Below are 26,709 nucleotides of genomic sequence, written 5' to 3' on the forward strand. Positions count from 1 at the left end.
CCTAATGTCTCCTAATGGCTCGGATAATCAGCCTTAATATTACTGCACAGAATTAAATAATGAGGCTAATATTTGAATAGGAAAATATTCATCAAAAACACCCGGGTCCTTGGAATTCATATGAACGTAAAAGCTGTCCCTGGCTGCAAAATGTTTGGGAAGATCTGTAACAGGAGGCAGAAGACAAAATGAAAGTTGTACGGAGAGAAATAAATATGGAGAACACGCCAGATCGTGTGTGTCGGTGAACTACACGGACACCGGAGAAAGACGGGGCTGAAAAGCAGCCTTTAGCGGTTTGTAGAAATCCAAAAAATGCCCCCCCCCCCCACCCCTTTAAATTCCTTGTTCATCGATGTGTATTTCCATCGGCGTCGATTGCAGCGAACCACGGGGAACCTCTCATTTAAAAGAATAAATATTGTGGAAAAAGAAACAGAGAACAAGCCAAAGTGTGAGTGGGCGAACTGTATGGACAGGGGATAAACATGGGTTGGAAAGCTGACCTCGGTTGTAAAAGAATTACAGAAATGCTTTCGGCTATCTCCGCTCTTCACTCCTCTTTCTTGATCTCTTTCTTTACTCCCGTGTCTTGGAGTTCAGTAACACGTCCCTCTATTTGGAGGTCAAAGTTCCCCTGGAGTACAGTAGCTCATTGGAGCGGGTCAGCAAACCTCACCGGGTGGCTGTGTTTAGTCTGGCGCTTGCCTCTTTTTTTTTTTTTTTTCCTCTCGTTCCTTCTTTCTCTGTGTTTTGTGTGTTTACCTTGGCTGTCGTTCCACTCCTCCGTCTCTGTCTCTCTGGGTGAACATAAACGTCCACGGTAGTAGAATCAATTATGGCTGCAGGCGATGAAGAAGCGAAGGCACTTTGCTCTCTCGCTCTATTGTTCCCATTCCTCTGCAATGTTTATCCGAAGCAAAAACACCGGCAAATTTGTGTATATTTATACAACTGGCAAAGGATCAGGGTGAAGCTTGTTTCAGAGCTAACTGACCCTCTTGGCTCAGCGGTATTTCATCATTTTCATCAAAGAAACGCTCGCCTTGTACGAGCGCGGCCTCCAGCCAGCACTTTTTCTCTGTTTAGCTTTCGACGATTTGAAGTTTTGGAGAAGAAATCTGACTCCGATCCAGCGCTGAAGGTCAACATCCATCTCGCTGTGCAAACACGTTGGGAGTGCGGTGTTAGACAGTGGGGGAGGTTTATCATCAAAATGGTGTGTGCTGTTAGGCTAAAAGATGTACTCAAAGATAGAACTAGCAAGGCCTTGGATAGTATAGAAGAAAGAAGATTTGAAGTACTTCTCACAGAAACGATCGCGTGCCCAAGCGTAATCTGGATTTATTTATTTATTTATTTATTTATTTATTTATTTATTTTTTAGGAACGGGTTAGCGGAGTGTAACTACTTTCCACTATTGAGAATTCGCTATTAGCAACATCAGCATTTGGGCTGGCGAGATCTCACGGATTAGCATCAGACAAAGAAACAAAGGAAAAAGAATTGTTAGAAATGGCTTAGCAGGGTGTCGAAAATTCGAACGGCTTTCCGAAAGGGAGTAGCGTTAGCAGTTTTTGTTGTTGTTTCATAAAAATAGTTTTATTCTTTCTCGGTTTCAGACAATAACGGCGGTTTCATCTGATCTCCATTATTAGCTTTGAGAAGTTAAGAAAGAAGACAAACTAATAATAGACAAAACAGCATTCTGTTTTTTTTTCTTTTTTATGGAAGGTGTGAAATTGGTAGTATTTCCATTTCTGAATATTTGCTTTGTTTTGTTTTTTGTTGTTTTTTTTTTCTTTCTTTTCTGCTGCTTGGTTTCAGACATGACGGCAGCTCCATCTCAGTTGATTTCTCACAGATTAGCACGAGAAGTTGAGAAAGAAGACAAACAAACAAACGTTCCATCTCTGGCTGCCTCCGTTTGTGATGGGAAGACGCTTTTCCCCGCAGAATCCTCGCCACTTTGTTGTTTATTTTTTCCCCTCCTTCCTACTCTTTTGTAGAGGAATGAAGGCCCATCTACCCATCTGCCGTTTCCGTGGCGACACTTTCTCAAGTTTTTTTTTTTTTTTAACGTTCCAGGAGGAGGAGGGAAAGACTGCAGAAGCGAGACGTTTGTTTAATTGGCGTGACTGTCGGCTTGGTGGAGGGTAAAGTCTTCTCTCGCTGCCTTCCTTCAGCATGAATATGCACATCTGTGAATGTGTGCATGAATTAACACGGCCAAATGCTCTCCCAGCGTTCGGATAAGAGAAACTAGCAACCTTTCTGCTCACTGCAAATATTGTTCTAGGACAGAAGGCAATGGTGTAGTCAACTCTTTTTTGGGGGGGAAAGTAACTAAAGCATGCTCAAAAAGTTGCTAGAAGTCATCGGATGATGCAATAGACTTATCTGCATTTCAAAAGTTGTTACGTGAAGAAAGAAGATTTTCTGAAGACAATTAGGATGAAATAAATTATAGTTTGGTATAACAACAGTGATCAGTGGTTGATGATGGAGAAGAATGGTGATCAGTGACTGGCATTGAGAACAATGCCGATCAGTGGGAGCAATAGCGATCAGTCATTAGTCAGTGGGAATAATGGTGATCAGTGATTGGTCATGGGGAGCAATGGTGATCAGTGATTGGTCATGGGGAGCAATGGTGATCAGTGATTGGTCATGGGGAGCAATGGTGATCAGTGATTGGTCATGGGGAGCTATGGTGATCAGTGATTGGTCATAGGGAGCAATGGTGATGAGTGATTGGTCATAGGGAGCAATGGTGATGAGTGATTGGTCATAGGGAGCAATGGTGATCAGTGATTGGTCATAGGGAGCAATGGTGATCAGTGATTGGTCATGGGGAGCAATGGTGATCAGTGATTGGTCATAGGGAGCAATGGTGATCAGTGACTGGTCACGGGGAGCAATGGTGATCAGTGACTGGTCACGGGGGGCAATGGGGATCAGTGACTGGTCACGGGGAGCAATGGTGATCAGTGATTGGTCACGGGGAGCAATGGTGATCAGTGATTGGTCACGGGGAGCAATGGTGATCAGTGATTGGTCATGGGGAGCAATGGTGATCAGTGATTGGTCATGGGGAGCAATGGTGATCAGTGATTGGTCATGGGGAGCAATGGTGATCAGTGATTGGTCATAGGGAGCAATGGTGATGAGTGATTGGTCATAGGGAGCAATGGTGATGAGTGATTGGTCATAGGGAACAATGGTGATGAGTGATTGGTCACGGGGAGCAATGGTGATCAGCGATTGGTCACGGGGAGCAATGGTGATCAGCGATTGGTCACGGGGAGCAATGGGGATCAGCGATTGGTCACGGGGAGCAATGGTGATCAGCGATTGGTCACGGGGAGCAATGGTGAGCAGCGATTGGTCACGGGGAGCAATGGTGATCAGTGATTGGTCACGGGGAGCAATGGGGATCAGCGATTGGTCATGGGGAGCAATGGTGATCAGTGATTGGTTGTTGGGAACAATAGTGATCAGTGATTGGCATTGAGAACAATGCCAATCAGTGACTACTCTGTGGGAGCAATGGCGATCAGTCATTAGTCAGTGGGAATAATGGTGATCAATGATTGGTTGTTGGAAACAACGGTGATCAGTGATTGGTTTTTGGGAACAATAGTGATCAGTGATTGGCATTGAGAACAATGCCAGTCAGTGACTACTCTGTAGGTGCAATGGCGATCAGTGATTGGTTGTTCGGAACAATGGTGATTAGTAATTGGAAACAAACTGAATCAGTGATAAATTGCTGGGAAGAATGGTCATCAGAGATTGGTCAGAGGGAACAATGATCAGTGAATGGTAATTGGAGTCACGATTGTAGGTAGAGACGGATGCAAATGTAGAACTGAAGTGAAACGTTTAATAACGTACCAAACCAATCCCAAAACAAGACCTACATGAAACAAGGACGAGCATAACGTCATACAGATATATCGACCAAACAACGCAAGACAACTAGTGCAGTGCCAAACGTGACTACGTATACCCCAGTGCTCATGAGCCAAAACGTGAAACAGGTGAAATAAGACATGTGACAAGATGCAGTGGCTGATGGGAATCATAGTTTCTAGTCCTTCTCCTATATTTCATGACAACTGGGAACAAACCGAATCAGTCCTTAGTTGTTAGGGGAAGTGGTGGTCAGAGATTGGCTCATGGAAATAATGTTGATCAGTGTCATTGGGGACATCAGCACACTCAAGAGCAACTCAGTCAGGCTTGACACACCGGTAGTGAATCGATCAAACGCGTCTGTCAACCCACATAACAGCAGCTGTGATGTGACCTGGAGAGCTGTAGCGGGTTCAGGACAGTCACTAACATCTGTTCAAACAGTTGCTAATTTTCTAGATTTTAAATAAAGTTGCTAAAGGGATTTTAAAAACTCTAGCAACAAAGTCATCAAACTGGCAAACACTTGAAGGGAATGTTCCAAGGGGACTGTAAGGAGTATACAAAACAGAGTGGTGATGATGATGATGATGATGATGATGATGGTTGGTGTGTGTGTGTGTGTGTGTGTGTGTGTGTGTAAAATGTCATTACCAGTACACAAGTGTCAATCCCATGTGGACAGAAGCACTACATAAAGCAAAGTCTCGTCCCTCACGTCCATCACACAGACTGCTCTCATGCAAAATTAATCAGCTGTTTACTTCTTCTTCTTTTTTACTTCCTCCCACATTTCTTTTACTTCCTGTCAAAAAGTGGGGGGAAAAAAAACACTCCACAAGATAAATCTTCAGAAATCGAGCTGTCATTAGTTGAGTCTCAGATGTCGGCAGATCTGAAGCCATGCTGCCATATTTGAATGATCAATGAAGTGTGTTTGTGGGTTTGGATGATAAGGAGAATTAGATGTGTGTGTGTGTGTGTGTGTGTGTGTGAGAGAGAGAGAGAGAGAGAATAAATAAATGTGTTTAATATTCAATCATGCATAGATAAAAAAAAAAACACAACTTAAAAAACTTAAATTCATTTGCAAATGCCATTGATGAATCTGTGGGGAAATGAATTAGAAATAAACAGACTTAAACAAACCGAATGATAGACGATAGACAGACAGCACAACAGTGAAGTGACAGTGAATTAATTACAGAAATGGAGGAGAGAGAGAGAAAAAAAATCAGGAGAGAGAAATATAGAAGCGGAGTAGGAGTTATAGACGTGAAGGAAGAAGAGATGAAAAAAAAAAAAAAGTTTGAGCTAAGAGGAGGACAAAAATAAGTGGCAAATATTTAGCAAGAGAAAAACCATGGAGATGGAGAGATAACATGTCGAAGGGAAGCAAAAAAAAAAAAGGATAAAGACAGGACATAAAAACAGAAATGGTTTGACAGACGAGAGATTTGAAGAGAGATAATTACAGAGAGAGATGGATAGATGGAGAAAATAAGAAAGTGATAGACGAGAGAGAGAGAGAGAGAGAGGCATATTGATGGAAAAAAGAGAAAGAGATGACAAGAGAGACGAAAGATAAAAGAGAGATAATGACGCAAATAGACTTAGCACGGATAATGAGGTAAATAATATACAGTTCAGTTCACAGTAAGCTTTAAGCATGACTGTTATATACATATATATATATATATATATATATATATATATATATATATATATATATATATATATGCAATCAATAACAACAAGTAAAGGAATAGAAAAGCAATAATTATTAAAATAAACATTAAATATGAAAAAATAAATGAAATTAACGGATGTATTACAGGAAGATATGCAGTATTTGATTTATTTATATACATACATAGCTATACACATATACTCATATATACATACACACATCTATGAACTATGATAATAGACAGTGTTGGGATTAGGTTAGATAAGATTAGATTAGAGGTGATTTGTGCTTCTTGTATGATGAAGAGTGGATATGAACGTAGCTGCCAGCCGCACACTTCCTTCATGTTCCCCTAAAACACAGCTCAGTTTGTGCTCAGTGCTCAGAGAGGAGAAGTTTGGGATGATGGCTGTGAATTTACGGTAATATTCCTGTCTGATGCGGTTATATTTTAGACAGATCAGAGTGAAGTGCGTTTCGGTTTCTACTTCCTGTAGCTCACAGTGTTTACAGAGACTTTGTTCTCTGAGTTTATAGGTTTTATGTGTAAATTGTGAGTACCTGCTCTATATTTCGTCAGAATTTGTCTTTCTCGTGTCCGGGTGCGTGCACGGTTGTGGGCCTGGGTGCGAGTCCGGGTGCATGCCCAGTTGTGGGACTGGGTGTGTGTCTGGGGGCGTGTCTGGGGGCGTGTCTGAGTGCAAGTCTGGGTGCGAGGACGTGCCTGGGTGCAAGTCCGGGTGTGAGTCCGGGTGTGTGTCCTAGTGCATGCCTGGATGCGAGTCCGGGTGCGAGGACGTGCCTGGGTGCAAGTCCGGGTGTGAGTCCGGGTGTGTGTCCTAGTGCATGCCTGGGTGCGAGTCCGGGTGTGAGTCCACGTGCGTATCCGAGTGCAAGTCCGGGTGTGAGGGCACACCTGGGTGCGAGTCCAAGTGCGAGTCCGGGTGTGTCCTAGTGCATGCCTGGGTGCAAGTCCGGGTGCGAGGACGTGCCTGGGTGCGAGTCCGGGTGTGAGTCCGCGTGCGTATCCGAGTGCAAGTCCGGGTGTGAGGGCATGCCTGGGTGCGAGTCCAGGTGTGAGTCCGGGTGTGTGTCCTAGTGCATGCCTGGGTGCGAGTCCAGGTGCGAGTCCGGGTGTGTGTCATAGTGCATGCCTGGGTGCGAGTCCAGGTGCGAGTCCGGGTGTGTGTCCTAGTGCATGCCTGGGTGCATATATATATATATATATATATATATATATATATATATATATATATATATATATATATATATGCGCCCTTGGACTATGGCTGGTTCCTCTGTGGAGATCTGTTCATCAGGGTGGAGTTGGCATCGGGAGGACTTCTCCTTGTGGAGGGCTTGGGGAGGGCTCTCCTTGTGTTTCTGTTTTGTATGGTGTTGAAGTATTTGTCTTGTTCACCGGTGTTGTTGTGAGGTGTCTCTGGAAGTGGCTTCCTCTTTGATTAGAGTGATTTGAGCTAGGGTTAGCCTTCTAGAGCATGTTGAGGGAACTCTGGTGCTGGAGCAGTGGAGGGACAAGACTCAGGAGTTTTGTTAAATTCTTGTGGTGACAGATTTTTGTCCTCATTAACTTTGGTCTTCAGGCTGTTAAAATTCTCGACAAACTGTTATATGTTCTCGGTGTCACCTTGAATTAGGACTGTGCCAGTGTTAGATGTTAATGTAAAGGCACAGTGTTGTCCAGTTCTTCAGTGTGGATGACAAGCTGGCAGCCGCTGCACATTCCTGTCGTTTTAACAGGGGGTTGAGAGGAACACAGAGCTTCAGTCCAGGTGTTGGTGCCCTAGTGGGTGTGAAACATGAGCTCATGTTGGTCTTTATTTTTTCACTCTGCTCCTCTGTGTATTCAGCGTAGAGGATTTCTGGGTTGCTCAGTAGAAAGTTTTTCATTTTGGAGTTTTTTCTTCGTCTTGACGCTGTTCAGTTCTGATGGGTGGATTATCTCCATTGTAGCAGTGCAGCTGTTCCGCAGTGGACTGTTTCCTTTTAAAGTTCCACCAGCGTTTCCTTTTAAAATTCTGTCGACCGTTAAAACTGTTTGTTGTTGTTTGTTATTTTTAAATATATATCCAGTAAATATTTTATGAACCGTGTAAGTTCATGTGGTTTTTAGGTGGAGTGATTTTTCACCTTAACTTTGGTGTAAGAAGCAGACAATTACGTAACTGCTCCTATTATCCTATAACCTTTCTTGACTGTGTGTGTTAATTAATTCCCTTTCCAGTGTGTATATATATTTTCATATCTTGCCTTGTGTTGTCTTCCTTGTTGGGGGCTTGTTGGGCGGCTGTGGATCAGGTGGTAGAGTGGGTTGCCTACTAATCGTAGGGTTGGCGGTTCGATTCCTGCTCCCTGTGACTCCACATACCGAAGTGTCCTTGGGCAAGACACTGAACCCCAAGTTGCTCCCGATGGTAGGTTAGCGCCTCGCATGGCAGCTCTGCTACCATTGGTGAATGAGAACCAGTGTAAAGCGCTATATAAGTGCAGATCATTTACCATTTGTTGTGCGTTTTCTTGCCCTGTTTCCAGCGACTTGTTTTGCTCTGTTTTTGTTTCCTTTGCTGCTTTAGTCAGTGCAGATCTTGTTTGTTCTTAGATTTTTTTTTTCCTTCAGGTTTGCATCAGAGGTCGATGTATAATTAACTAAAACATTAGTAGTCATTTTCTCTTCCTTTTTGGTTTTTATCAAGAGCAAATTTCTCTGCTGCTACCTCTTGCTTCTCGGAATCTCGGAATCAATACATAGCAAGGATATGAGAGAGAGAGAGAGAGAGAGAGAGAGAGAGAGAGAGAGAGAGAGAGAGAGAGAGAGAGATATGGAGGCATACTAATGGGAAAAAAGAGATGAGGTGGACAAGAGGGAGACAAAAAATTCACCAAGATTCAGAGACAGGAAAAAAAGTAAGAAGTGCAAGAGAACAAAAAATGAGAAAGGGATAGACGGAAGAGAGAAAAGAGAGTTACAGGGCGGTCAGTCTGAACATGAATAAAATTAGTCTGGCAACCAAGCCAATTGAATTGAATGGGAGTGAATGCGGGAAGACAAAATCAGTCTCTCTCTTCCAGTAGCTGGTAATTTCACTTTGCTCAGAGTTTATCTATGTGAATGAGCCAGTAGGAAACAGGACCAGGGCTGTCCCTTCGACCTAACATTAGCTGATCGCTAAACTAAACCACGTCACACCAGGGCCGCTCCTGATTTTCTGCTCCACCCTGTGGAAAATTACAGTGAAATTGTGACTATTTCTGAAAAGGAAAAGAAAGGAAAGAGAGTGTGAATTTGTCAGATTGGAAAGCTTAACGAGTGCGGTTAAACACCCGGAGCCATTACAAAGCGTATTAATGAGTCACAGGATCAATGAATGGCTGTAGTGATGAATCGATTCTCGGTCGGACTAATTGACAGGACGGGTGCTTAACTACGCTCTCGAGGGGGAGAAGAGTCAGAGGATCGGATATGACCTCTGAATTACAGATAAAACCTCTAATTCCCTTAGAGAAGGACAAGAAACACAACACACACACACACACGCACACGCACTTCAGACAGTAAACTATAATATTAGCTTCAAAAGTGTATTTTTGGAACTTTACTTTCAATGCCCCAAGTTTCAAAGTTTAATAGCATCCACCTTTTCTCTGCTTCCGCTAAAATCACCTCAAATGAAGAGTAAACACTTAGGTGGTTGTTGTTTTTTTGTGTGTGTGTGTGTGTGTGTTTTTTTTCATCAAAACAACTTCCCATCTCAACGAGAACGGAGAACGAGATTGTCCATTAGCTAATGCTGTACAGCTAATGAGAAAAAGGTCAGTGCAAAGTCACTCTACAAACTAGAAATGCTGCAAATGCCACTTAACCGTTCAATTTAATTAATGAATAAAACAGACAAATAAATAAATAATTCAAATAAATTAACAGATCCATGTTTTTTTAGGAAGATGAGAGGAAAAACAGCTCTAAATTTGAGGATGTTAAGAGGCTGTAAGTGGTCTGCTGTGTGCTGCTGGCCATTAGCACACTGGTATAAGTGAGCTTTGACTCTGGACGCCCACTCATCCATCACAGTTCTCCCTAATGATTCTCCTTCACCAGCAACCCTAAAGATTCAACCTAACAATCCTCCCTGATGATCCCCTATTCACTATCCACCCTAGCAGTCCGATCTCATCATCAACCCTAAAGACACCCCCAGATGACCTTTCCTCACAATCCTTTGTAACATCCCTTGTTGATGATCTTCCTTCACCAACCACTCAATGATCCTCCATCACCACCTACCCTAAAGAGCCTCCCCAACAATCCTTCCTGATGATATTCCTTCTCTATCAACCCTAACGATTTTTCCTTTATGATCTATCCTGATGCTCTCACCATCCTTCTTTATGACCCTCTTTATTCATATGTGCCCATATGCAGGTTTTGTTACTGCATGATGCATGCACTGTTTATTTTTGTTCGCTGCCGGTCAGCATATCTTTGATGTTATGCAGAATTAAGTGTCTTTCTTATTTTGCCATTACATGTAAATGTGAAAAAGAGCTCGCCATTGAAATTATTAGGACCCTCACCAGCCATCCTGATGACACATTGGCAAATGATGATAGTATTAGCAAAAATTCAAAATATTATGCCTAACAAGCCTCACTCGTAATATTTCCCTTCCGTCAGCTTGTATTAAAGATGTTCTCTTACCATGTAAACGATCCTCCTTTACCATATAACCTGCAAATCCTCCCTCATCAACCAAATGACCGTCCTTTAAAACCTACCCCGAAAGTCCTCCCTCACCCCCCAAACAATCCTCCTTTACCATCTACCCTAAAGATCCTCCATCACCCCCCAAACAATCCTCCTTTACCATCTACCCTAAAGATCCTCCAACACCCCCCACACAATCCTCCTTTACCATCTACCCTAAAGATCCTCCATCACCCCCCATACAATCCTCCTTTACCATCTACCCTAAAGATCCTCCATCAAGGCCCAAACAATCCTCCTTTACCACCTACCCTAAAGATCCTCCATCACCCCCCAAACAATCCTCCTTTACCATCTACCCTAAAGATCCTCCATCACCCCCCACACAATCCTCCTTTACCATCTACCCTAAAGATCCTCCATCACCCCCCAAACAATCCTCCTTTACCATCTACCCTAAAGATCCTCCATCACCCCCCACACAATCCTCCTTTACCATCTACCCTAAAGATCCTCCATCACCCCCCAAACAATCCTCCTTTACCATCTACCCTAAAGATCCTCCATCACCCCCCACACAATCCTCCTTTACCATACGCCCTAAAGATCCCCCCAAACAATCCTCCTTTACCATCTACCCTAAAGATCCTCCATCACCCCCACACAATCCTCCTTTACCATACGCCCTAAAGATCCTCCATCACCCCCAAACAATCCTCCTTTACCATCTACCCTAAAAATCCTCCATCACCCCCCAAACAATCCTCCTTTACCATATGCCCTAAAGATCCCCCCAAACAATCCTCTTTTACCATCTACCCTAAAGATCCCCCATCACGCCCCAAACAATCCTCCTTTACCATACACCCTAAAGATCCCCCCAAACAATCATCCTTTACCATCTACCCTAAAGATCCCCCCAAACAATCATCCTTTACCATCTACCCTAGAGATCCTCCCTCACCCCCAAACAATCATACTTTACCATCTACCCCAGAGATCCTCCCTCACCCCCAAACAATCATACTTTACCATCTACCCTAAAGATCCTCATTCACAACCCAAATTCCTCCTTTACCATCTACACTAAACATATTCTCTCAAAACCCTAATGATCCTCAGTCATCATCTACCCTAAAGATTCTCCCTGACCACAGCAAGAATTCTCCTTCACATTCTACCCAAGGATCCTCCCATACTACTCAAATTATTATTCTTCATTACATACCCTAAATACCCCCTTTTATGATTATTATGATTATCAATCTCTATCCAGTCTAATGATCCTCCTTCACCATTATCCAAAAAAATGCTCCTTCATGAACTTCTCTTGCTTACTCATTGATAATCCACCTCCCTATCCACCCTAATAATCCCCCTTACCATCAATCCTAAAGAATCTCCCTGAAGTCCTTCTAGACGATCCTCCTTCTCCATCTTACCCTAAAGATCCTCCCTCACCATCCAAACAATCCTCTTCCACCATCTACCTTAATGATCCTCCTTCACCATCCTTCATAAAAATCCTCCCTGATGACCTTGCTTCCTCGCTCATGATCCTCTATGACAACCGAGGCTAATGACCCTCCATTACCCTCAACCCTAAAGATCCTCCCTTAGATCTTCTTTCACCACCCACCCCAGTGATGCTCCTTCACTATTAACCCTAAAGATCATCATTACAATCCTCCCTGAGGTTATTCTCTCACCACCCTCCATAATGATTGCTTTTCACCATCAACTCTTAAGATCCTCCCCAAAAATTATGGCTCGCAGTTCCTCGCTTACAATCCACGCTAATGATTTACCTTCATCATCCATCCTAAAGACTGTCATATACCATCCTCCATAATGATCTTCCTATACCATCCTCCCCAAAAAATGATCTTCATCACCAATCATACTTTCTCAAACCCTCTTTAAGACCTTTCCTCCTTAACAATTCTACCTCATAATAGCTCTTACGCATCCTCCTTTACTGTCCTCCCTCTTCTCTTATCACCATTCCTCGTTATCCTCCACTGACATCCTCTTTTCAAAAGTTGCTTACTTAAGACCTTCCCTAGCAGTCATCATACTCCCTCAAGCTCCAAATCCTCACCTCATCCCCAACAGTCCTCCCTAACCGTACTCCTTTTACAGCTCAATGTCCTCAATGGACTACCTTTTCGACAACAGCCTCGTGATTTTCTCTCACCATGCGAACACATGGTGCTCCCTAAAGACACTCCTTAACAGTCATTCCCTCCCTATTCTGCCTCAGCCTCCTTTCTCACAATCCTAACTAACAGTACTAACTCATTTATCCTGACAGTCCTCCACCGCCCTTTCACAACCTTCCCTCCATGTCCTGCATCATAAATTTTAAGACTGTTTAAGAACTCCTTTGATGAAAGGATACTATATGTCTTCACAAGCATGGTCCTCTATGTGGTATATGTTATATATATACAGTCTTTCATGCTTTCAGCCAATAAAAACACTATTTAAACGTACGCACACATTTGAATCATGGTAGAATTTCAGGAATATGAGAACTGTTGAAGTAAAAACAGTTCTCGGTAACGGACTTCTTTTCGACTTGCCTGTACTCCATCACTGAACTGTGGATCGTTTTAGCAGATGCTCATCAAGTACAAAGAACTCCCTTCAATCTGTTCTGATTCCTTCCATCTGATGGGGCCTAAAACTGCTAAACCCCAGCTTTGTCTAACAGCTGTTCTGTCCTGAAAGCCTCTTTTCCGGTTGTCTCCTGCTTTTCTCCCTGGATGGACTTATGTGTTCTTTGTTACAATCCCAGTACAATGATGAATAAACGGGCATGAATATCATCTGGCATGATTCAGATTATTACCTACTACTCTGCAGCACACTGCCCAGTTAATCTGCCCAGTTTGGTGCATTTAAAAGCTAACACGTCAGTCAAGACCGCAGAATAGTTTATAGCGGCTGGGGTAGAGGTTCTTGAGGCAGAACGTCTGCAGAGCGGTCAGAGATATATCACAGTACCTTGCTATGTAAAGATTTAAAAACAAAACTCCTATTTGACTGGTAGACAGTGAAGCGAAGATACTTTCCTTTGTTCTGGCATGAATAACAATCTCCAGTTCTTTGAATGACAAGATGTTATAGTTATAGTGGGAATTGCTCTTAGCTAGAAACAGACAGATGTCCTGCTTATCAAATGTAAGGTCAGAGTTGCCATTTACTTTCTATAAGATGGAGAATGCAGACAATTGTTTGCACTGGTTTCTTTCTTCTGTTGTCTTACGTAGCTATTGTTTTTTTGTTTATTAAAATGATTATTATTATTATTATTTTTCGTATTTATTGTTGTAATGTCGTACTGTCACTTTAAGAGCACCCGGTAACATAAGAAGATATCCTAACATGCAGATGTGAATCGAGAATATAAGCAATGAGTCAGAAAGCTGTTCTACTTTGTCTCATTTAACATTAACAGCCATTCATTTAAATTGCCCTGTGTATTTATTATCGTCCACTGTTTTGTATTTGCACTTTACAGTATGTAGGCCTGTCGACCCTGCCATGCTAATGTATGGGTATACGTTTCACCATAGTCTCTCAAGAATATTTCCTTTACACAAAAACACTCAACTCTGAACAATGGGAAAAAAAATAATAAAAATAATCGATGCAAAGCCCCCCCTCCCCTCCCCTCCCCTCCCCTCCCCCTCTCCCCGTCTCCCACACAATAACCGTTTTGAAAACACTCATGCAGAAAGTCGCCCTTGATGAGCACGATCTCATAAACATCAACCCACGAAAATCCAAGGTAACTACCACGCCATAAAGATTCCTCTTCCAAATACCATTCTGTCGTTTTTAAGCTCGAAATCCAGCGTAAACATAGTAGATTTACAACGAGGAAACTATTCACACGCTCAGCATACAGCCTGCTGCATAAATGACCACACAACAAACACACACACACACACACACACACACAAGCCTGTACCTCACACACACACACACACACACACACACACACAGGTTTATTCCTACCTGCTCCTGATGACAGCAAGGTGTCTAGAAATGAGAAGAGAAAAAAAAAGAGGTTAGAAAAACCCCAGAAGGTAAAGCATGTTGACATTAATGCAGGCTCTTCTTTAAACAAATTAAAGAATTATTCATAAAGCACCTCTCATATATATTTAATGCAGCCTGAGGAACGCTCAAGAATGGCAAATAATCACTAGTGTGATGAAGCACAGTGACCGGTACCACCGCAAAAAGCTGATTATTTTCCTATAACAGCAAATCATTCCTATAACAAGTGTTTTATTCTTCCTATCCTACAGCAATTTATCAACAGTTACCCTACAGTACATTAAAATAAAAATAAAAAATACTAAAATACTACATGCCATACTTGTTATCTGTTTATCATTACACATTTAATTAAACGATGTATATATAAAACTATACATCAACGAGTAGTTATTGTATTAAGGGTAAAATAGGTTGTAGGTGTCAGAGTCACCATTTTCCTAATGTAATCCTAACGATTTTATTTTTCATTTAGGAATAAATGACTTTTTTTTTTTTTTTTTTTTTTACACTTCAAGCCCAATTTGTTTTCCCATTGCTTAACCAATACTATATTTAGTCACGTTTTTAAAAAAATATATATATCTAAAAGATCTCGAAGCGGTCTTTACTTAGTAAATCATGGGTTACTTGCTTATAAATAACTGAATACTGACCCTTAAATCCCCCCCCCCTTTTTTTTTAAATAAAAAAAAACCCAAGTGTTACCTAGTTTTCTTAACAGCTACGCCTGCACCCAAGGCAGAACAACCTAAATTCCCAGCTCAGCACATGTCAGAAAGCGTGAGGTCGGATCTGAAGCGTGTTGAAATCCTAAAAGTTGTTTAAGTTGAAATAAAATGACAGGAGATGTGACTTGAAGGGTGAAAACTCTCTTCGGCGTATTAATCTGTTGCTAAATGCTAATTCTTAATGGCAAGGTGAAAACAGCGCTGACACGAGCCAAAACTTTTCACAAACAAGGGATGACAGAGCTGAATAAAGCACGTGAGTGAGAAAAAAAAAAAAAAACTGACACAGTGAGAGTGTGTATGAGAGAGAGAAAGAGAGAGAGAGTAAATACTGTAAATCTGGATTATTGTTGCTGTAAACCCTTTTTACAAGGACACTGTTTGTATACTCCCTGTGGCTTCATCCTTATTTAATAACTCATCCAGATAGGATAAAATCATATATTACACGCCCGTCTCTTCGCTGCTTGGACATCCTCGAGCGATTTTACGCTGGCTCAAAGCCCAAAACAAGAAGTCACGAAGGAGTGAGAGTGAGATAGAGCAAGCAAGAGAGAGAGAGAGAGAGAGAGAGAAGGAGTTTCGTTGCCAGATCACGTCTTAAACCTGCCCAGATTTCCCACAGTGTCTCCATAACCAGAAATATTCACCAAAATACACACAGCACTGCAGTTAAATTATGGAAATGATACTCAGAAGAGATGGTTTTGTAATGGGTTAAATGTTAGCGCATGCCGGATGACCTTTTGACCCTCATGGCAAGTGCTTCTTGGTCTTTGTTTGTATTGCATTCCCAACAGACTTCAGATCCACAACACTAAAGAATTGAATACACCCACACGAACATGCATTCCATCCAGTTAGAGAAAGAGATATCTTTTTATGTGCATATGTTGTGTGTGTGTGTGTGTAAATGCATCTGAAAGTGTGTATTACAGCTAAAAATAATCCACCACCTAAATAATGTGCGGCGGCCTGTGAAAACCCATAGGATGTTGCTGTGGCTGAACAACTACAAAACAAACAGCCAAAAAAAAAAAAAAAAAAAAACAACCCACAAATATATTTCACACAGTGAACGTCACGCTTTGATCAAGTTGTTGGATAGCAAATGTCACAACGGAACAGACATAAGCCTGATCATTTCCCTTTGTGATCTCATAGCAGATGTCAAAATGTCTGCGATGCTCCTGAACTACAGTACAGTACGGAATAAAATGCTTAAATGTGATTTTAAAACTTTACTCATATAAAAGAGAAAAAAGAAGAAAAAAAAGAAAGAAAAAAAACAGAAAAAAGTTTCGGTTCATCTGAAGTCTGTCCGTTTCAGAAGAGCAGGAGACGTATTTGTTTATGATGTGGTATATTTGACATATTTGAGGGTAAGAATAACCCTGAAAATATTAACCCATTTCTGAAATAAAATGAACCCGGCGTTTTTTTAAAAATGAAACCATCATTTGGGTTGAAACCCAACCTGTTTGCTGGGTTAAAATGAACCCAACTTGATGGTTTACTTTAGCCCAGAATGTGTTCTGTCCTATATTTACCCAGCCGCTGGGCGGAAAATAACCCAATTTGGGTTGTTTTTATCCCGGTGCTTTTTTTTTTTTTTTTTTTAGAATGTAGAACAAATAGAATATAGCAAATAGAAAAAAATAAAATAAAAAATAGAATAGAATAGAATAAAATCGAATAAGTAAAATAGTAAAGAACAGAATGAAAGACAAAATGAAATAGAAGAAATAAAAGACAAAATGGCAAATTGAATCGAATAGAGTCAAATAGAACGAATCGAATCGAATAGAAACAAACGGAATAATTGATACAGTGAAGTGTGGTATTTGGTGTCAGTGCGCTGGGAATTATGCAAATAAAAAAGTGAGATACAGACATCATTTATCGCACACACACACACACACACACACACACAGAGAGAGATGAAGTGATACACTGATACACTGTTTACTGTAGAAGCTTCTTAAATGAACTTTATTGATTAGAATAGACAGATATACGATATCCACTTAATTAAGCACAGACTAAAAAGTAACTGATATCATAAAGTAACTTAATATATATGTGTGTGTGTGTGTGTGTGTGTGTGTGTGTGAGTGAGAGAGTGAGAGAGAGAGAGAGAGAGATATCTGTAAAGCTATAAAGTTACTTGAGCTACATCTTTTGAATGTAGAGCAAGTGATGTATCCTGACAGGAACACAACAGCAGGGGAACTGATCACACACACACACACACACACACACACACATTTATAGTTACATTTAATGTTCTGTCTGTGAATCAGTTGGGTTATAGTGGCTATAAAAAATCGCTTCCTCACCAACCTTTGTTTGTTCTTCTCATTTTAATTATATATATATATATATATATATATATATATAAAAAATCACCTTCTACAATTTCCACCAATTTTCTTCAAGTTTGCTAATTTGGCTGTCTGACGAGCTGGAGTAACTCGCTCAACAGCGCCCTCTGCATGTCATTGCGAGTACTGTATCGTGAATATTTGCTACAGCATTCGCTCAACTTTTTAATTGCCGATTTTATTGAAATTGAATCCAGGTCGGTTTTAAACGTAACCTACAGTACATTTTGTAAACACAGAGTGTAAAACAGAATTTTCTTCAACGGATTGACGGAGGACTGGAAGTAAATCAACTGCCTCCATCCAAATATGTAAGTGCGTATAGTGCGCTAAGTAAAATATTGGAATAAAAACATCTCTCCATAATTCTCTCAGACTCTCGGAGCCAAGTGCGAGGGTACGAGTGTGTATTCTCACTGCGGGAGAGGCGCCGAGTCTATTTCGAGCGCAGTGCGAATGTGTGTTTTTATCATCATTATGCGCATGATGGCCAAATGTGATGGAAAAAGGAGCGAATGAGCGAAAGAGTGAGGGAAAATGGTAATTACACATTCTCTCAGCAGTGGATGATGGAGATACACAGCATGAAGGGAAGATTTTGTTTTTCCCCTTCAACCAAATTCATGTAGACTTAAAGTTCTGACAGCATTAGAGCAAGTTTTAATTTTTTTTCTTCTTTGCTTTCACTCTAGGCTCGAGCTGTGAGATGCTGAGACCTTGAAAAGAATTCTCACAATTCATCGCATGGAGTTTGTGAGTGGATTTTTTTACAGCCATTTTTTCACTCCCTTGGTGGTTGGGCTTTGGGAATCAGAGCCAAGTGTCAATGGGAGAAAAGACAGTCAGCAGCTAATATGAAAACCCTTGCTAATGCTACTTTAGCAAGAATGTAACCTGGACAAGATATAAAGATGGAGAGTAAAGCAAAGAGAAACAGTCTAACGAGGCAAGATGGTGGTAACATAGCCTCATATCGCATATCACTATGCTCTATATTCATACATTATACACAGTGAACTTGACTATATAGTACCTTGAAGTAGAGATGTGCATAGGACTGTTCCCACTTCTGCTTCATCCAGCAGAAAGTTTGACCAATCTCATCTGCTACCATAAAATTTTTGATGAATCCCACCTATTCATGCAGGAAATCTGACCAATCCCACCCATTCCCACTGGACGTTTAGCCAATCCCACTCTCTCCCACAGAAAATTTCATCAATCCCACCAACTTCCACAGACTCTCTTGACCAACTCCTTCACTCCTGCAGACTCTCTTAACCAACTCCTTCACTCCTACAGACACTCTTAACCAACTCCTTCACTCCTACAGACACTCTTAACCAACTCCTTCACTCCTGCAGACTCTCTTGACCAACTCCTCCACTTCTCCAGACTCTCTTGACCAATTCCTTCACTTCTCCAGACTCTCTTGACCAACTCCTTCACTCCTACAGACACTCTTGACCAACTCCTCCACTTCTCCAGACTCTCTTGACCAATTCCTTCACTTCTCCAGACTCTCTTGACCAACTCCTTCACTCCTCCAGACTCTCTTGACCAACTCCTCCACTCCTCCAGACTCTCTTGACCAACTCCTCCACTTCTCCAGACTCTCTTGACCAATTCCTTCACTTCTCCAGACTCTCTTGACCAACTCCTTCACTCCTCCAGACTCTCTTGACCAACTCCTCCACTCCTCCAGACTCTCTTGACCAACTCCTCCACTCCTGCAGACTCTCTTGACCAACTCCTCCACTCCTCCAGACTCTCTTAACCAACTCCTCCACTCCTCCAGACACTCTTGACCAATTCCTCCACTCCTCCAGACTCTCTTGACCAACTCCTCCACTCCTCCAGACTCTCTTGACCAACTCCTCCACTCCTGCAGACTCTCTTAACCAACTCCTCCACTTTTCCAGACACTCTCGACCAACTCCTCCACTCTTCCAGACACTCTCGACCAACTCCTCCACTCCTCCAGACACTATCGACAAACTCCTCCACTCCTACAGACACCCTTGACCAACTCCTCCACTCCTCCAGACACTCTTGACCAACTCCTCCACTCCTCCAGACTCTCTTGACCAACTCCTCCACTCCTCCAGACTCTCTCGACCAACTCCTCCACTCCTGCAGACTCTCTTAACCAACTCCTCCACTTTTCCAGACACTATCGACCAACTCCTCCACTCTTCCAGACACTCTCGACCAACTCCTCCACTCCTCCAGACTCTCTTGACCAACTCCTCCACTCCTCCAGACTCTCTTGACCAACTCCTCCACTCCTGCAGACTCTCTTAACCAACTCCTCCACTTTTCCAGACACTATCGACCAACTCCTCCACTCTTCCAGACACTCTCGACCAACTCCTCCACTCCTACAGACACTCTTGACCAACTCCTCCACTCCTCCAGACACTCTCGTCCAACTCGTCCACTCCTCCAGACACTCTCAACCAACTCCTCCACTCCTCCAGACACTCTCGACCAACTCCTCCACTCCTCCAGACACTCTGGACCAACTCCTCCACTCCTCCAGACACTCTGGACCAACTCCTCCACTCCTCCAGACACTCTCGACCAACTCCTCCACTCCTCCAGACACTCTCGACCAACTCCTCCACTCCTCCAGACACTCTCGACCAACTCCTCCACTCCTCCAGACACTCTCGACCAACTCCTCCACTCCTCCAGACACTCTCGACCAACTCCTCCACTCCTGCAGACACTCGTGACCAATCCCGCCTGCTCCCACAGAAAGTTTGACCAATCCTGCCCACTTCCATTTTTCTGTTCTTGCCCACAATTATTTTAACAATTCAGTTATATTTCCTGAAGTAGAAACAAATGACTAATTTACACCACAGTGACCCTGACCAGAATAACGTATTTACTGAAAACGAATGAATGAATGCAGTAAACACTTTGTACAGTGCCACACAAGAACCCAATATTCTCCTATGTTAAGCAACATGGCCTCTTTGTCCTGCATTTTTCAAAACTGACTGCCCATGGCTCCTGTCAGATCCCAGTACCAATAAAACAAACATTAGCACTGTTTTGCGATTAATGTAAATGACACAGTACCACATCGCTGAACAGCCTGCATAGGAAAAGCTTTGAATTAATAACCCAAAGTGTGTGCCCTAAACATTATATAGGAGGAGGAGCCTGTGTTAGGTCAGTGTTCCATACTTCATTTTTGTGGGAATTACTGGTATGTGAACAGTAACAAAGCATTAATAAAAGCTAATTAGTCAACTTTACCTAGAATTACCTTGTCACTTATCTTTTTCAGGGCGAGCATGGTACATCTTTACAAAAAAGAAAAGAAGAACAAGACAAACACTGGCAGGCACCTTCAGTGGATTTTATGAATTTTGGAAAACCCCAACTTTAAAGACTCTCTGCACTTCTGTCTTGCACATCTAAACACCTACGGCTTCCCTTCAAGATGCGATATTTTACCAAGATCTCCTCACTGCTGACCTACATTTCTCCGTGAATGATGCTTTCACAAGCAACACTTCACAATAGTTACACTGAGCCATTATACACAAAGCGGATGACTTTCTGTGGCAGTAGAAGTTCAATTCAATTTAATTAGTCTAACATTTTTGAACACAGTCACAGTGCAGCTTTGTAGAAATCTGGGTCTCGGGCGAGATCTCTAATGAGCAATCCAGAGGCGAGAGTGGCAAGGAAACTCCCAGAGATTACATGAGGAAGAAACCTTGGAAGAAACCAGACTTAGTGGTTAACATCCTGACATTACAGATGTGGCCATCTGAAAATGTATGTCAAAGGAAAACGGATCCTACAATTTCAGCGGTATCACGCGGAATCACGCGCATGCTGCCGGCGCTGGAAATACATGACCAGTAGGGGGCAGTCATGTTTCATTTGAATAAACACGGCTTGCCGGCCCATTTTTAATTCAAATGTTTATTCAAATTTTATTCGAAAGTGTTGATAAGAAACGTAATATTTTATGTGAACCATTCGACCACACTTTCCATTTTTTTATTGTACTGCGTTCAGCTACAATATGTTGTTCCATGCGCCACCTGGTGGTTAATACGTGAAGCACGACAAATGACTTTAAATTCTAAGAAGCTGGCCTGCAGGGTACCACGTCATCACACGTGATGAATCGCGTGATACATCAAGGCCACATCTGTAATGACTGGAATTAAAATCACAGTACTGCAAAACACACAGTACTGCTTGAACTGGATTCTACCACACATGTAAGTGCTGTATAAACGTCCAGGATGCATGTGGTTCCTCGAAGGTTCTTCAGATGGTTAAATGTTCTATCTGTAATTCAATAACTCTTCTAACTATAAGAGGTCTAATTAGAAACTTCTCTGATTGGGAAATCTATTCTCCCTGAACCTTCAAGGGTTGCTTTAAAGAGACAAACTCCAAAAAAAACCCTTTAGAAATGTACTCTACTGGTGCATTTTACAGTACACATGCAGTGTTTAAAGAAGCTACTGAACCCTGGTGTCTTCCAGCTCCGTTGCGGTTCTGTACACAGGTGAGAACGCTTCGTTTGTATTCAGGTGCGGACCGAAACAATCGGTCCCGAGAGCGTCTGAGTGAGGTGGTCTCATTCCCCTTCCAAGTGAATTGTAGTGCGGTTCGATTGCAGCGAGAAAGTGATTTGGCTCTGAATTGGCCCCACTGCAGGAAGTGAGCTGAACATGTCGTATGTTTTGGGTTGCAGCAATTTTTTTTTATTATTTTTTTTTTTTGTGGCTATGAACTGCTAAACAGAGCGGCGAGGTGCAAACTGAGCCAAAGTACAAAGCTGCAGAAATGCCATCTGTTCTTGGAGATTTGGGCAAGGAAAAAGAGGAAATAAATGCTGAATGAGAAACATTTCAAACTAGTTATTTATATAATTATCTAATCCTTTATTGAGCGCCAGCTAGTGTTTTCTGGGCTCGGCTGATTTTTGTCATTTCTGACTTTTGTACACATGTTGAAGCTTTGTTTACTTCATTTTTATGCCACTGGCACTGTAGTTCCGACCAATGAACGAATGAAAGCGACTCGCAAGGATATTTTCAGCCCTACATGTCCCTCGGGTTTGTTTAGAAGCATCTATTTGTTACATATACATTACAGTACAGTGAAATTCATACTTCATATAGCCCAGCTTGTTAGGAAGCTGGGGTCAGAGCTTAGGGTCAGCCATGACACAGCGCCCCTGGAGCAGAAAGGGCAAAGGCAGCTTGGTAGTGCTGAGGCTTGAACCCTGACCTTCTGATCAGCGAGCCAAAGCCTTTAACCACTGAGTGAATGGCAAACGAACCAAAACAATCCATTTTACTCCGATTCAGACTCTAAGAAGTGTGAAAGCACCCTAAGAGTGTACAATGGCAAAATGGTAACCGTATCCAGCACACGTATTTAGTTATGGTCACTTGACAGTAGAAAGATTTGACAAAATGTTGGATTGTGGATTTGTTAGCAGACTCTCCGATGGAAAAAATCTGCAGCTGCCAATGTTTAAGCACTATTACTTGAGCACTAGCAGTATGTCAGCCATCCGTTAGCATTAAAAATACATCAGTGCGGTTTATAAGTAAAAAACTCATAAATCTGGATTTTGAGCTTCTCGAATTTCACACTTTTTCGCACGTGAGAGTGTTTGATCGGTGCAGTCGGATAAAACATAACGACGAACATGCTAAACACAGCTGGAAAGAGCATTGCTTAATTTACACTTCCATTTTTTTTTTTAATCGACTGATTTATTATGTAAAATGACAGATGGTATTTTCATCAGCTTGCTGATCCGTAGAGCTCCATGCTAGCTCCCTCGCTGAGAGCGCACACGGAGACAGGAACGATTTTTGGCCAAAAGGCTGGTTAGATTCCTACACGTAATAAAACACGAGGACCTGAAATCCACACCGTGTGGCCGCACAACTGAGCAAGGTGAGAACGGGGTCGAATATAAACCCAGCAAGTTGTCACTCTGATGTATAGAGTTTATACGTTCTCGCAAAATCGGACTTCTCCCTTTTTTTTTTTTTTTTTTTTTACAACAGTAGCTTTGACAGTAGCGTTGCTACAAATCGCGCGTTTACGTATATTAATATGCGCGTTCTAAAACATTATCGTTTTTGACGTAACGTCAGATACGTGAGAGGTGTTTAAAATTCAAACTCTATCCGTCGTAGGAAAATGGATTAGTGTTAAAACAAAGCAAAACAAACAAACAAACAAAAAAACAACTATCTAATAAGTACGCGATTTGAGACACAGTGATTATTTCGCCAAAGCGGTTCATGGAGTGAGGGATTCACACATGGAGTGAGGGATTCACACTTTCTGCTGTGGGTGTGAACTCACCCACTTCCCCCAAAATCCTCTGGGGCAGGAGCCGCTGCGATCCGTAGCATGACCAGGAGGATAATTTGGACGTACCTGCCCCCCCCCCCCCCCCCAAACCTTAACCTCAGTGAGACAAAGGAAATATTTAGACAATATTTATTGAGACAATGTCTACTGTAAAAAGCGCTATACAAATAAAATTGAATTGAATTGAATGTAGGTTTTTTAAATAAAAGCTGTAAAAACAGTGTATTTTGTGAGGACCGGGTGATTGTGAGGACATGTGACCATCCATGAACATAATTATCAATGCATTTATGCCGTCCTTAAACATAACCTCTGTAAGATGAGGGTTTTGCAAAAAAAAAAAAAAAAAAACCTACCAAATGTCCCCACAAATTCAAACCTGTCAGATATCTATGGTTCCCATTTGGCTGGTCCCCATAAAACTGCCACTGTCATGTATTCCTATTATTATATGGACATTCGGTGGCTACCAAGATATAAAAACATGCCCAAGACCCACCCACCCACCCACCCACCCACACACACACACACACACACACACACACACACACACGCCATCCCGATGTGTCTCCTGGTGTTAATGCCGTTTCATTTGTCTGTATAAACCCCTGTTGCTCCTTGCTTCATGAGTGTAAAATCGAAAACAATCTTTTTGGTCTAATTAAAATGATTCCCACTGTGGCTGTTTATAAGGCCACAGGCTTAGGAGCTCAGTGTGAGGAGGCCACAGATTAACACTGGGAGACTATTACAAACAGGCCTATTGGTCAGAAGAAACAGATCAACCGGTTTGTGTGCAAGTGAGTGTGTTTGTGTGTGCGTGTGTGTTAAATTGAATTGAGTTTCAATTTTACACAAAGACTTCCAACCTTTACATACTACACAAAACATCAATGATAAAAAGGAGCTCGTCAGCTGCAAGATTCCAAGTTTCTTCCGTCAAATAGTTAAATGGTCCAAGTTTTTTTTCTTCTTCTTGAGAGAGACTCACTTTTTGTGAATAGTGTCTCAAGTTAATTTTTTTTTTTTTTAAATCGCCATCATTTTATATATATATATATATATATATATATATATATATATATATATATATATATATATATATATATATTCTACACAGACAGTAACTGAGCTCAGAATCAAACTTTAGACTGACTACATAACAATCATCCCCAACCCGACTAAAAAAAATTTTAAAAAATAAAAAAATTCCAACCTTATTAAAGTTTTAAACGATTAAAAAAAAAAATACTTGTGAAAAAGAAACAAAAATGATTCCTAAGCTTACTCAGAAAAAAGATCATCTGCCTTACTAAAAATGATTGACCTTGTTAAAAAAAAAAAATTCATACTTATTATTAAACTTATTTAAAAAATAAATAAATAAAAAGATTCCCAACCTCATTCAAAAATTAAAAAAAAAAAATTTTTTCCAAGTGTACTCAAAAAGGAAACTTAACACCTACACCTATTCTACACCAAGCTTCTTTACCGCAGTTAACAAATCCATGATGAATTCCAAAAGTATGTAGATTAGATTACAGAGTAACTGATTTGTTTTAAAGTCAAAAGTAAAGTAAAGCTGTAAGTAAACTCTGAATACCTGAAAATCTTTCTAAAGTAAAGCAACAAAATAATGACTTCCTGTGTAACATGACAGCGTGCTAGACATCGCGTCGATGCCGGTGATTGTTTAAGCACTGCAGGAATTATATTCCAGCTTCAGCAGTGAATAAAATCAGGTTCACTGCAGGGTCTAAAGGTGGGTCAGCGTTTCCGTTCCTCTCGGCTGAAGAAATCGAGATCGGACCTCGTTAACCGCGGTTTTCTATCAACAAGTGGCTGTAACACGGATCTGTCAGGTAACTGGCTTGTTAGGACAGGATTATTTCTGCCTGGCAGATGAATAGTCATCACGAGCCGCCGCTTGTTATGACAGGACCTACATGACCGTTCGACCTGATGATGATGCACGTTGCTCTTTCCTCCTTCTCTCCCTCTGTCTCGCTTTCTCTCTCGGGAAAAGGTCAGCTGCTGATGCGCAGCACAAACAAGACTCAACCTCCATTTTCCGCTACGGGAGGCACTCAATTACGGCGCTGATGAAAGTTCACAGAGCAAAAATGGCACGCTGAAAGGAAAAACACCGAGAACAGCTACGGAAGGGCACGAGCGAGGACTCGCCGAGTGGCGCTACGCGGACGAACCACGTGGACGCACGTGACGCGGTTTTACAAAACGGCGTCAGAGACGCAGCGGCACAGACCCGAGCGGAGGTGTTTCAGTCCGACGTCTTTTATCAGCTGCGTAAAGATTTCTGAAGTTGTATGAGGTGAATAACAGTTCGCCTCGGAACAGAAAACTTCTCATTAAGCTTTCTGATTCATTGTTGCCATAACAACCAGCCACAGTAACTAACCCGGCATCGTCAGTGTAAAGACTTTACAGTCACTGGAAATGAAACGTCTGTCTTTCAGACCCCGGTACTCGATCAAAAAAGATGCAAAATCATTCATCGTTCGAAAAAAAATGATGCGTTAAAAATAATATTTATCATTTTACCACAGCTGTTTTGAATTCTCGGGTCATTTAGCAATTCCCCTTCTCAGCGCTTCCCGGCATGGTGAGCACTTCTCAGTTCTCCGTTCCCCACATGCTTTTGTTTTCTTCTTCCCTGTTCATCGTTTTTTTTTTTTTGGTTGTTGTTATTTCAGTCTGTTATCGATGTCAACACTGTCTTGTTATTAACTAATTAATCACACTGTGTATATATACACCGATCAGCATTAAAACCACTGACAGGTGACGTG

The 26,709-nt window shown here is 41.8% G+C and overlaps 1 protein-coding gene across 2 annotated transcripts in view; it reads right to left on the bottom strand.

Annotated features, from left to right (window-relative positions):
• LOC128619048 (cadherin-4-like) overlaps positions 1–26,709 on the bottom strand; it is a 369,140-nt gene that overhangs the window by 187,819 nt on the left and 154,612 nt on the right. For both annotated transcript variants that reach the window (XM_053642896.1, XM_053642895.1), the window contains one exon: positions 14,359–14,382. In XM_053642896.1, the coding sequence (XP_053498871.1) occupies positions 14,359–14,382 (24 nt within the window). The remainder of the gene's footprint in view (positions 1–14,358; positions 14,383–26,709) is intronic.

The sequence above is a fragment of the Ictalurus furcatus genome, chromosome 15 (assembly GCF_023375685.1).
Source record: "Ictalurus furcatus strain D&B chromosome 15, Billie_1.0, whole genome shotgun sequence".
In the NCBI taxonomy this organism is placed as follows: domain Eukaryota; kingdom Metazoa; phylum Chordata; class Actinopteri; order Siluriformes; family Ictaluridae; genus Ictalurus; species Ictalurus furcatus.